General features: G+C 40.3%; 1 protein-coding gene across 1 annotated transcript in view; it reads right to left on the bottom strand.

Moving 5' to 3' along the window:
* The window catches only part of LOC140122791 (adhesion G-protein coupled receptor F3-like), a 39,726-nt gene that overhangs the window by 17,141 nt on the left and 10,310 nt on the right, over nt 1–12,275 (bottom strand). The window contains exons 3-6 of the mRNA XM_072143989.1: nt 8,599–9,954; nt 7,239–7,280; nt 5,962–6,015; nt 5,467–5,507 (exon numbers count right to left, since the gene is read on the bottom strand). Of these exons, the coding sequence (XP_072000090.1) occupies nt 5,484–5,507; nt 5,962–6,015; nt 7,239–7,280; nt 8,599–9,954 (1,476 nt within the window). The 3' untranslated portion in view covers nt 5,467–5,483. The remainder of the gene's footprint in view (nt 1–5,466; nt 5,508–5,961; nt 6,016–7,238; nt 7,281–8,598; nt 9,955–12,275) is intronic.

Genomic DNA, 12,275 nt, shown 5'->3' with positions numbered 1-12,275 from the left:
ACTACTGCCCCCTATGTACAAGAATATAACTACTATAATACTGCCCCTATGTACAGGAATATAACTACTATAATACTGCCCCCTACGTACAAGAATATAACTACTATAATACTGCCCCCTATGTACAGGAATATAACTACTATAATACTGCCCCCTATGTACAAGAATATAACTACTATAATACTGCCCCCTATGTACAGGAATATAACTACTATAATACTGTCCCCTATGTACAGGAATATAACTACTATAATACTGCCCCCTATGTACAGGAATATAACTACTATAATACTGCTCCCTATGTACAGGAATATAACTACTATAATACTGCCCCCTATGTACAAGTATATAACTTCTATAATACTGCCCCCTATGTACAGGAATATAACTACTATAATACTTCCCCCTATGTACAAGAATATAACTACTATAATACTGCCCCTATGTACAGGAATATAACTATTATAATACTGCCCCCTATGTACAGGAATATAACTACTATAATACTGCCCCCTATGTACAGGAATATAACTACTATAATACTGCCCCCTATGTACAAGAATATAACTACTATAATACTTCCCCCTATGTACAAGAATATAACTACTATAATACTGCCCCCTATGTACAGGAATATAACTACTATAATACTGCCCCCTATGTACAGGAATATAACTACTATAAAACTGCCCCTATGTACAAGAATATAACTACTATAATACTGCCCCCTATGTACAGGGATATAACTACTATAATACTGCCCCCTATGTACAGGGATATAACTACTATAATACTGCCCCCTATTTACAGGAATATAACTACTATAATACTGCCCCCTATGTACAGGAATATAACTACTATAATACTGCCCCCTATGTACAAGAATATAACTACTATAATACTGCCCCCTATGTACAGGAATATAACTACTATAATACTGCCCCCTATATACAGGGATATAACTACTATAATACTGCCCCCTATGTACAAGAATATAACTACTATAATACTGCCCCCTATATACAGGAATATAACTACTATAATACTGCCCCCCATGTACAGGAATATAACTACTATAATACTGCCCGCTATGTACAAGAATATAACTACTATACTACTGCCCCCAATGTACAGGAATATAACTACTATAATACTGCCCGCTATGTACAAGAATATAACTATTATACTACTGCCCCCTATGTACAGGAATATAACTACTATAATACTTCCCCCTATGTACAGGAATATAACTACTATAATACTGCCCCCTGTGTACACGAATATAACTACTATAATACTGCCCCCTATGTACAGGAATATAACTACTATAATACTGCCCCCTATGTACAAGAATATAACTACTATACTACTGCCCCCTATGTACAAGAATATAACTACTATAATACTGCCCCTATGTACAGGAATATAACTACTATAATACTGCCCCCTACGTACAAGAATATAACTACTATAATACTGCCCCCTATGTACAGGAATATAACTACTATAATACTGCTCCCTATGTACAGGGATATAACTACTATAATACTGCCCCCTATGTACAGGAATATAACTACTATAATACTGCCCCCTATGTACAAGAATATAACTACTATAATACTGCTCCCTATGTACAGGAATATAACTACTATAATACTGCCCCCTATGTGCAGGAATATAACTACTATAATACTGTCCCCTATGTACAGGAATATAACTACTATAATACTGCCCCCTATGTACAGGAATATAACTACTATAATACTGCTCCCTATGTACAGGAATATAACTACTATAATACTGCCCCCTATGTACAGGAGTATAACTACTTTAATACTGCCCCCTATGTACAAGAATATAACTACTATAATACTGCTCCCTATGTACAGGAATATAACTACTATAATACTACCCCCTATGTACAGGAGTATAACTACTATAATACTGCCCCCTATGTACAAGAATATAACTACTATAATACTGCCCCCTATATAATACTGCCCCCTATATAATACTGCCCCATATGTACAGGAGTATAACTACTATAATACTGCCCCCTATGTACAAGAATATAACTACTATAATAATGCCCCCTATATAATACTGCCCCCTATATAATACTGCCCCCTATATAATACTGCCCCATATGTACAGGAGTATAACTACTATAAAACTGCCCCCTATGTACAAGAATATAACTACTATAATACTGCCCCCTATGTACAGGAATATAACTACTATAATACTGCTCCCTATGTACAGGAATATAACTACTATAATACTGCCCCCTATGTACAGGAACATAACTACTATAACACTGCCCCCTATGTACAGGAATATAACTACTATAATACTGCCCCCTATGTACAGGAATATAACTACTATAATACTGCCCCCTATGTACAGGAATATAACTACTATAATACTGCCCCTATGTACAAGAATATAACTACTATAATACTGCCCCCTATATAATACTGCCCCCTATATAATACTGCCCCATATGTACAGGAGTATAACTACTATAATACTGCCCCCTATGTACAAGAATATAACTACTATAATAATGCCCCCTATATAATACTGCCCCCTATATAATACTGCCCCCTATATAATACTGCCCCATATGTACAGGAGTATAACTACTATAATACTGCCCCCTATGTACAAGAATATAACTACTATAATACTGCCCCCTATGTACAGGAATATAACTACTATAATACTGCTCCCTATGTACAGGAATATAACTACTATAATACTGCCCCCTATGTACAGGAACATAACTACTATAACACTGCCCCCTATGTACAGGAATATAACTACTATAATACTGCCCCCTATGTACAGGAATATAACTACTATAATACTGCTCCCTATGTACAGGAATATAACTACTATAATACTGCCCCCTATGTACAGGAATATAACTACTATAATACTGCCCCTATGTACAAGAATATAACTACTATAATACTGCCCCCTATGTACAGGAATATAACTACTATAATACTGTCCCTATGTACAGGAATATAACTACTATAATACTGCCCCCTATGTACAAGAATATAACTACTATAATACTGCCCCTATGTACAAGAATATAACTACTATAATACCGCCCCCTATGTACAGGAATATAACTACTATAACTACTATAATACTGCCCCTATGTACAGGAATATAACTACTATAATACTGCCCCCTATGTACAAGAATATAACTACTATAATACTGCCCCTATGTACAAGAATATAACTACTATAATACCGCCCCCTATGTACAGGAATATAACTACTATAACTACTATAATACTGCCCCCTATGTACAGGAATATAACTACTATAATACTGCCCCTATGTACAGAAATATAACTACTATAATACTGCCCCCTATGTACAGGAATATAACTACTATAATACTGCTCCCTATGTACAGGAATATAACTACTATAATACTGCCCCCTATGTACAAGAATATAACTACTATAATACTGCCCCCTATGTACAGGAATATAACTACTATAATACTGTCCCCTATGTACAGGAATATAACTACTATAATACTGCTCCCTATGTACAGGAATATAACTACTATAATACTGCCCCCTATGTACAGGAATATAACTACTATAATACTGCCCCCTATGTACAAGAATATAACTACTATAATACTGTCCCCTATGTACAGGAATATAACTACTATAATACTGCCCCTATGTACAAGAATATAACTACTATAATACCGCCCCCTATGTACAGGAATATAACTACTATAACTACTATAATACTGCCCCTATGTACAGGAATATAACTACTATAATACTGCCCCCTATGTACAAGAATATAACTACTATAATACTGCCCCTATGTACAAGAATATAACTACTATAATACCGCCCCCTATGTACAGGAATATAACTACTATAACTACTATAATACTGCCCCCTATGTACAGGAATATAACTACTATAATACTGCCCCCTATGTACAGGAATATAACTACTATAATACTGCTCCCTATGTACAGGAATATAACTACTATAATACTGCCCCCTATGTACAAGAATATAACTACTATAATACTGCCCCCTATGTACAGGAATATAACTACTATAATACTGTCCCCTATGTACAGGAATATAACTACTATAATACTGCCCCCTATGTACAGGAATATAACTACTATAATACTGCTCCCTATGTACAGGAATATAACTACTATAATACTGCCCCCTATGTACAAGTATATAACTTCTATAATACTGCCCCCTATGTACAGGAATATAACTACTATAATACTTCCCCCTATGTACAAGAATATAACTACTATAATACTGCCCCTATGTACAGGAATATAACTACTATAATACTGCCCCCTATGTACAGGAATATAACTACTATAATACTGCCCCCTATGTACAGGAATATAACTACTATAATACTGCCCCCTATGTACAAGAATATAACTACTATAATACTTCCCCCTATGTACAAGAATATAACTACTATAATACTGCCCCCTATGTACAGGAATATAACTACTATAATACTGCCCCCTATGTACAAGAATATAACTACTATACTACTGCCCCCTATGTACAGGAATATAACTACTATAATACTGCCCCCTATGTACAGGAATATAACTACTATAATACTGCCCCCTATGTACAAGAATATAACTACTATAATACTGCCCCCTATGTACAGGAATATAACTACTATAATACTGCCCCCTATGTACAAGAATATAACTACTATAATACTGCCCCCTGTGTACAGGAATATAACTACTATAATACTGCCCCCTATGTACAGGAATATAACTACTATAATACTGCTCCCCATGTACAGGAATATAACTACTATAATACTGCCCCCTATGTACAAGAATATAACTACTATAATACTGCCCCCTATGTACAGGAATATAACTACTATAATACTGCCCCTATGTACAAGAATATAACTACTATAATACTGCCCCCTATGTACAAGAATATAACTACTATAATACTGCCCCCTATGTACAGGAATATAACTACTATAATACTGCCCCCTATGTACAGGAATATAACTACTATAATACTGCCCCCTATGTACAGGAATATAACTACTATAATACTGCCCCCTATGTTATTTTCTCTTTCTGCTCTATCAATCCTGTGACACCTCAGCATTGCATCACATGGGCAGCTAGAGCCATACCATTTCTGACTGCCTGGAGCACATCCTTCTCTCTATAGGCTACAGAAAGTTGTATAGACCATGGTATATAGTCCGGGAGGTTCTTGTCATCTTCCTCATTATATGTGTGTGACAGGAGCCTGTGCAATCATCAGCAATAACTGTGGTAGCAGCTTATCTCTCCCTTCCCCCTGAGCTCTTGTGATGAGTCTGTATGGTACAGTCCATGCAGTGTCATCACATATGTAGGTAGGTACTTGATTGCCTCCTGACTTACCATGTGATGAGATGGATTCAGCCGCTGCTCGTTGTCATCACCTTTAATGATAGAGATAAACATGTTTACTCAGAGTGCTGCACATTCCTCAGCTCTAGACCACCAGGGATACTAAGACCCCCACAGCACTTACACCTCCTCTTCTGAAGGGATACCAGGGATACTGTCAGTTACAGCTCCTGTGCTCTAGCCCACCAGGGATACTGACATTTCACCTTCTCTAGACCACCAGGGATATTATTACCTCCATAGCTCTACACCATCAGGGATATTATTACCACCATAGCTCTACACCATCAGGGATATTATTACCACCATAGCTCTACACCATCAGGGATACTGACAGTAACCTCCTTAGCTGTAGACCACCAGGGATACTATCACCTCTGCAGCTCTACACCATCAGGGATAGAGACACTTACATCTCCTCTTCCCTAGACCATCAGGGATACTATCACCTCCTCAGGTACAGTTCTCTCATAGATAACAACTTACTGTCGTATTTGGGACCGAGGTCTTAAGCAAAAGCTTCTTCAGAAGATCCATCACCTGATATACAAAACAGGGATGAGTGATGATACATATAGAAACAACACAAAATATTCACACCCTTGGATTTCAAGTACATGAGGCCATACACCATGGATGTCCAACAGGTTTTTTTTCCACAACAAATCATACATTGGCACATACATTGGGGAAGGAGAGGGGAGTAAAGAAAGGGGGTAGAAGGATAAAGAAGTGAGGGGGGGGCAAGGCATTCTATACATAGGGGATTATTATATGTGTGGCGGCACTGTGCCTATTGGCTACTGTGGCGGCACTGTGACTACTGGCTACTGTGGTGGCACTGTTACTATATTGGCTACTGTGGTGGCACTGTTACTATTGGCTACTGTGGCGGCACTGTGACTATTAGCTACTGTGGTGGCACTGTGACTATTGTATAATGTGGTGGCACTGACTATTGGATAATGTGGTGGCACTGACTTGGCTACTGTGGAGGCACTGTGACTTGTTTACTATGGCAGCACTATAGCTACTGTTGGGGCACTGTGACTATTGGATAATGTGGTGGCACTGACTATTGGCTCCTGAGGTGGCACTGTGACTATTGCCTAGTGTGGTGGCACTGTGACTATGGGCTACTGTGGTGGCACTGACTTGGCTACTGTGGTGGCACTGTAACTATTGGCTACTGTGGTGGCACTGTTAACCAATAGCCAATTGTTACAGTGCCCCCAATAGTCACACTCTGACTAACGGCTACTGTATGGGGGCACTGTGACTATTGGCTACTGTATGGGGGCACTGTGACTATGTGCTATTGTAGGGGCACGTACAGGTCATGCCGGTGTCTCTGGTTATCTTCAGATATGGCTGATCGTACTGGTAATCTTGTATAAATGTAACTAAACAGTCCAAGTAGATCCATTTATACAGTTATAAAATTAAATTTTAAGGGAACCAGGAGGCCAATGTGGTCCTCAATGAAAATGAGTTTGACCTCCCTTCCCCCACCTTACACTATAACAAGCACTGAACTTTGCACCCCCTTTCACCCCCTCTATAGCATCAACGTGACCTTTCTGAATTTACTTCTAACCACCAGGAGTAAACCTCTACCTCACCTTTAGGTGCCAGGTGCTGGATGTCCCCGTGACACTCGGGTTCTGTTTTTCTTTTCTCAGCTTTCGCCTTGTTTCTCACATGTCTATCAATCCTTATTATATCAATCTCTGTTATTACAGATTCTTACGGTTCTTACTCACCTTTTTATCCAGGAGACAGGTGAACAGGAGAATGAAGAAGCCCTAAGGGACGAGACCATGGAACAGTAAGAAGATGGAGAACACAAAGATGATAAAATAGCCATGTCACCGGGGGGTCAATAGTCAGAAAGATTTTTTTTATAAAATAAAATAAAAAGTAAAGTAATTGATAAAAATAGATATCCTCATCCTCTAAGTATTTGATATGATGTCCCTCTACCTTCAGAATATCACTTCTTCTAGACGCACCTCCATATTGTGGCAGATTTATGGGGCAGCCACTCGTCTGTCTACGGAGGGAGGAGGGGTGAAGAGTGCTCAAACCTCCTGTGCTGCACCCGATCCAGGCGAGCACCTGGCCGTCTGAATGCACTTTCATGACGGAACTCGGCAGGGAGGATATCCAAGTCAGGAGGTCGTAGGAGACGCAAGCTCCAGAAGGGGCGCATGCGGGATGTTTCCATGGTTGACAAAGGCGCCTTCAGTCCTCCACATTGGCCGCTTCTTCAAAACATTTTGTACAGAACCTAATCTTTGCCAAGCAGAGATGTTGCCGGTGGATTTTACCTTGTATCTTGTGGTTGTGCCGGATGACCTGGGGCATGAGACAGTCTTCCACAACCTCAACTTTGCAGCACAGTTTGGCCGTTTCCCAATTTTAAGCAAACACTTGTCTATAATCCTACACCTGAGTATAATCTTACGAAACCCTGACTCCGTGTGAGTGTCCATAGAAGAACTGATAATGTTCTGAGGGTAGAGGGTGGTCACACCAAATAATGATTCATTAGATTTCTCTTATATGGACACGGCTATCCACCGTTCTGTTCCTAATGATGGAGAGTGACAGCTACAACATTGGTTTATAGAAGCAAATCCTAGACCTAATGAAGCTGAGACACAAATAACAAATATCTTAGTCTGAATCTACTTTATCCTCTTTTTTGGTATGGAAAGGACCTGGGGCATTAAAGGTCTACAGATATAAAGTATAAAAGAAGGCCAGCAAATAAACTTTGTGGTCTTTGTGGTCTTTTATGCATATTTAAGAAGTCTCCCATGGTCTTGACCTCTGACCAGTGATCTGACCGCTCTCCTGGTGTTCACTCACCATAAATAGAAGGTGACTCTGAGGACTCCTAACCTTATTAGATTAGGGTCATAAATAGAAATATTTCTTAGACTCAACAATCAATTTGAAAAATAGCAAACAGACTGTGGCTCAAGGATCAACTTTTCTGGTCAGAATCATAACCATAAACATGGAAGAGAAGACTCTAAAAATGAGGAGCTCAAGAGCTTCATCTTTCAGCTTTGACATATCATGGAGCTCATGTAATCCATTTCCTAGACACATTACCTGGAGAGGATTGAGGAGCACAAATAAATATTGCAAAAATAGATTTTCTTGATTGATGGCAAACATGGGTATCCCAATGGCCCAGGTAAGTCCAAATTGTGGAGTACAGAACAGGACAGCTTTTGCCAACTTCTTCACCACTTCTTCATCTTCGCTCTTCCCTTCAGAAATCGATGGTCTGAGAAGTTTACTAATCACAACGATGAGGATCAGGAAATTTATGGCCATAATTACAATGATGGGGACAACAAATGCCATCAGGGCTCCAGAATGTCCATCCAGCCAGCACGAGTCGCTCTTATAACTATGCGGGAAATACACCAGGAAGGTTCCCACCGCTATAGCCAAAGGGAGGACATATCCCAGTACGATGGAGAGGACCAAGAACTCTGCCTTTGTAACATGGTGGAATACAAAAACTAATCGACACACCAGAAATATCCCCTGCACCAAGGTCCAGCAGAAGAAACCCATCAGGGAGAAATGGGAGCAGAAGGTGAAGGCCACACACAGGTTCTCCGGGATGTCCTGCTTCATGAAATCAGGTGTTAAAAAGGAGATGTTGAAAATGAGAAGAAATAGGGACATGTGAAGGGTGGAGACGTGTCTGTAGGAAGCCACAATATTCCGGGAATGTATAAGAAGGACGACTTGTATCAAGATACAAAGAAGAAGGGACACACTGGAGAGGCAGAGTCCAATCTCTGTGATGTAACTCAATATGGTGTCATTAAGGTTGTCTTCTGCTACGTGTCCTGACATCAAGACAGCAAAAGAGGTCAGGTGATCACACATGCATTGGGTGATCCCATCGGTGACTTGGGTTAGACATCCCCTCGATGACCACTTAGCTACAGCGAAATCCCAGAAGACACATACAGCAGTCTGGTCACAGCTATCATTCCCACAAGTGAAGCTCATATTCACCTTGGCCAAGTGATAACTCTGATTGTTCAGTATCACAATGTTTGTTCTTACGTCACTGGCCAAGTAATACGAGAAACTTGTCTTCCCATTATTGTCATAGTCACTGGTGAATGTTCCATTCTTGGGTGGATATGTTACAGAAATGATCTTGACCTCACAGTCTGAGCCATGGTCTCCAGGCAGGGAGATGCTGGTGGTGGTGGCATCAAGATGCAGAATTTTATTATTCTCTATGGAATCACAAGACGTTGTTATGTACCGGACATCTAAGTTTTTGTAGGATAAGCTGAAGGATTCATTGGAGATGGACATCACAGGGAAGAGTTTCTCCAGACACCACAGTAACCGAGGACCAAGACTCTCTGCCAAACTGTACGATGGATCCAAGGACATATCACTTATCAGCTGGTCGGCAATGCTCAGAACTTTCTACAACGATAGAGTGATAAGAAAGTCAACTCTAGTCTTTACTGGAGTGCACCAAAGGGCGGACATAACATTACATCAATCAAAAACCTGAAAGGTTCCTTTGACTGAACCAATCTGGCCCACAAGTTTGTTTTTATAGCTAAGACATAAAGTGTGGCAATCCATTCCATTGTTCAACCCAATGACTGCATGTCTACACATGAACAATAGATAGAGGGTTCCTTCAATCCAGCACTGACAATGGAACTTCCAATATAAACAATCTGATTTCATTCTCTTCTTACAAGGTAAAAATTCTCAACTCCAACATGGTGTAGATCCGAATAAACAGGTTACAAAAGCGATGGGGCACATTTACTTACCCGGTCCAGTCGCGATGCCGAGGCGCGTTGTCTGACGCTGATCCGGGTCTGCCGGGATTCACTAAGGTCGTGCACCCGATATCCAGCAAGTGTTGCTGCTACGCCGAGGTCCGCCGGAGTTCACCTTCTTCTTCTTGGTGCACGTAAGTGCGTGATCTTGCGTCACAAATCGTTTTTTTAAATTCCGCAGTTTTTCCGAATCCCTTGGGTTGGCGTTGGCCCGGCGCCGATGCACCACAATCCGTTCGTGTGCGCCAAAATCCCGGAGCAATTCGGTGCAAAACGTAAATATTCGGGAAACCCGGCGAAAGTGCGGCGTTCGGACCCTTAGTAAATGAGCCCCAATGCATTTTGTGCAGCTCATCTCATGAGTAAGTGTGCCGGATAGCCACACGAAATGTGTTGCTTTTTCACCTTGTTTATTCGGACATACACCACGTTGGTGCTGAGAATTTTTACATTTTAAGGAAAAAAAAATGGTTTACAATGGAAGTTCTGTTGTCACTTCTGGATTGATGGAACCCTCTTTCTATTGTATATGACGTGTAGGTCTGCACAAAAAATCCAAGGACGTGGCTGGGACATTCCTTGTGCAATAAGAAGTGGCGAGCTTCAAACTTTATCAATATCCAGCATGCAGTGTGCTATGGTCACCAGCAAGTCATGAGGTCTCAAGAGTCTCGTTTTCTACCCCAAACTTTCTTGTTGGTTGGTTATGGCCAGAATCAACATCACCATTGTGTCTTCCATGTTAATTGTGTCTTCCTTAACCCAAACCTCTGCAGGGGGCGAAGATTCAGGATATCTGGTGCACGTTCTTCATGAATCTGGCGCCCCCTGCGCTGCTCCGGCAGAGGACACCACTTTTTTTTGATGCACCTTTAACATGGGGCGTGTGACACTATTCTGATAAATGTGGTGCACGGTCCGAGTGAGCACCGGACGCCCCCTTCACTGCAGAAATGTTGTGTTGCATGAAGAATAGTGCAGCCCCAATACAAAAGGGACACAGGCGACACAAATGTACGGACACTTCTTATATACAGGCAGTCCCCGGGTTACATACAAGATCGGGTCTATAGGTTTGTTCTTAAGTTGAATTTGTATGTAAGTCGGAACTGTATACTTTATAATTGTAATCCCAGCCAGAAGTTTTTTGGTCTCCATGACAATTGGATTTTAAAAATGTTGGGTTGTCATAAGAATCAGGATTAACACTAAATCTTCATTACAGACGCCTGTGATAACTGTTACAGCTGATCATTGTAGCCTAGGACTAAAGTACAGGAAATTACCAACATCCAGAGGTCCGTTTGTAACTAGGGGTCGTATGTAAGTCGGGTGTTCTTAAGTAGGGGACCGCCTGTACCTGTACAAATGATTTACACTAGAAAGAACGTGCAAAGTACGACAGAAAACTGCTGCTAGGTCCTCAATAAATGTGTCCTGTAATGTGCACCTCTACAGGTAAGTGAGACGTGGAAGCCATGTTTGTCCTCCATCCCTTGTTACATCAGTGGGAGCATCCAATATACCAGAATATAAGCAAAGGACAAATAAGTAAACTCTTATGTGTCTTTTTTCAACCGTATAAACTATAATACTATAATACTATAATACTGTACTGTAATACTAAGTTACTCTGAAGCTTTACAGCGAATACAAATAAAAAACAGCAGCAAATAACTTTCAGGAATCGGCTGCTTCACCCCAGAACTTGTACTAAACTCTGAGAATGTTTTCTGCAAATATATTCATGGTGGTGAGTAATTACAGTATCTAGGATCTTCTACTAAGCCCCTGAAAATATGTGAACCTGTAGTGTATGTGTATAACAGGGATACAGAAGTGCTACTTTACCACAGAAAATATGCTTCCAGCTGTTGTATATAGCGACAATGAGCAACAGTTTAGCATCTCCCACTCACCTGTACAAGTACTCGCTACAGGGCAATTCCC

The sequence above is a fragment of the Engystomops pustulosus genome, chromosome 3 (genome assembly GCF_040894005.1).
Source record: "Engystomops pustulosus chromosome 3, aEngPut4.maternal, whole genome shotgun sequence".
Classification (NCBI taxonomy): domain Eukaryota; kingdom Metazoa; phylum Chordata; class Amphibia; order Anura; family Leptodactylidae; genus Engystomops; species Engystomops pustulosus.
Note: the sequence above shows the minus strand (reverse complement) of the source record. Positions and strands in the feature narration are given on the sequence as shown.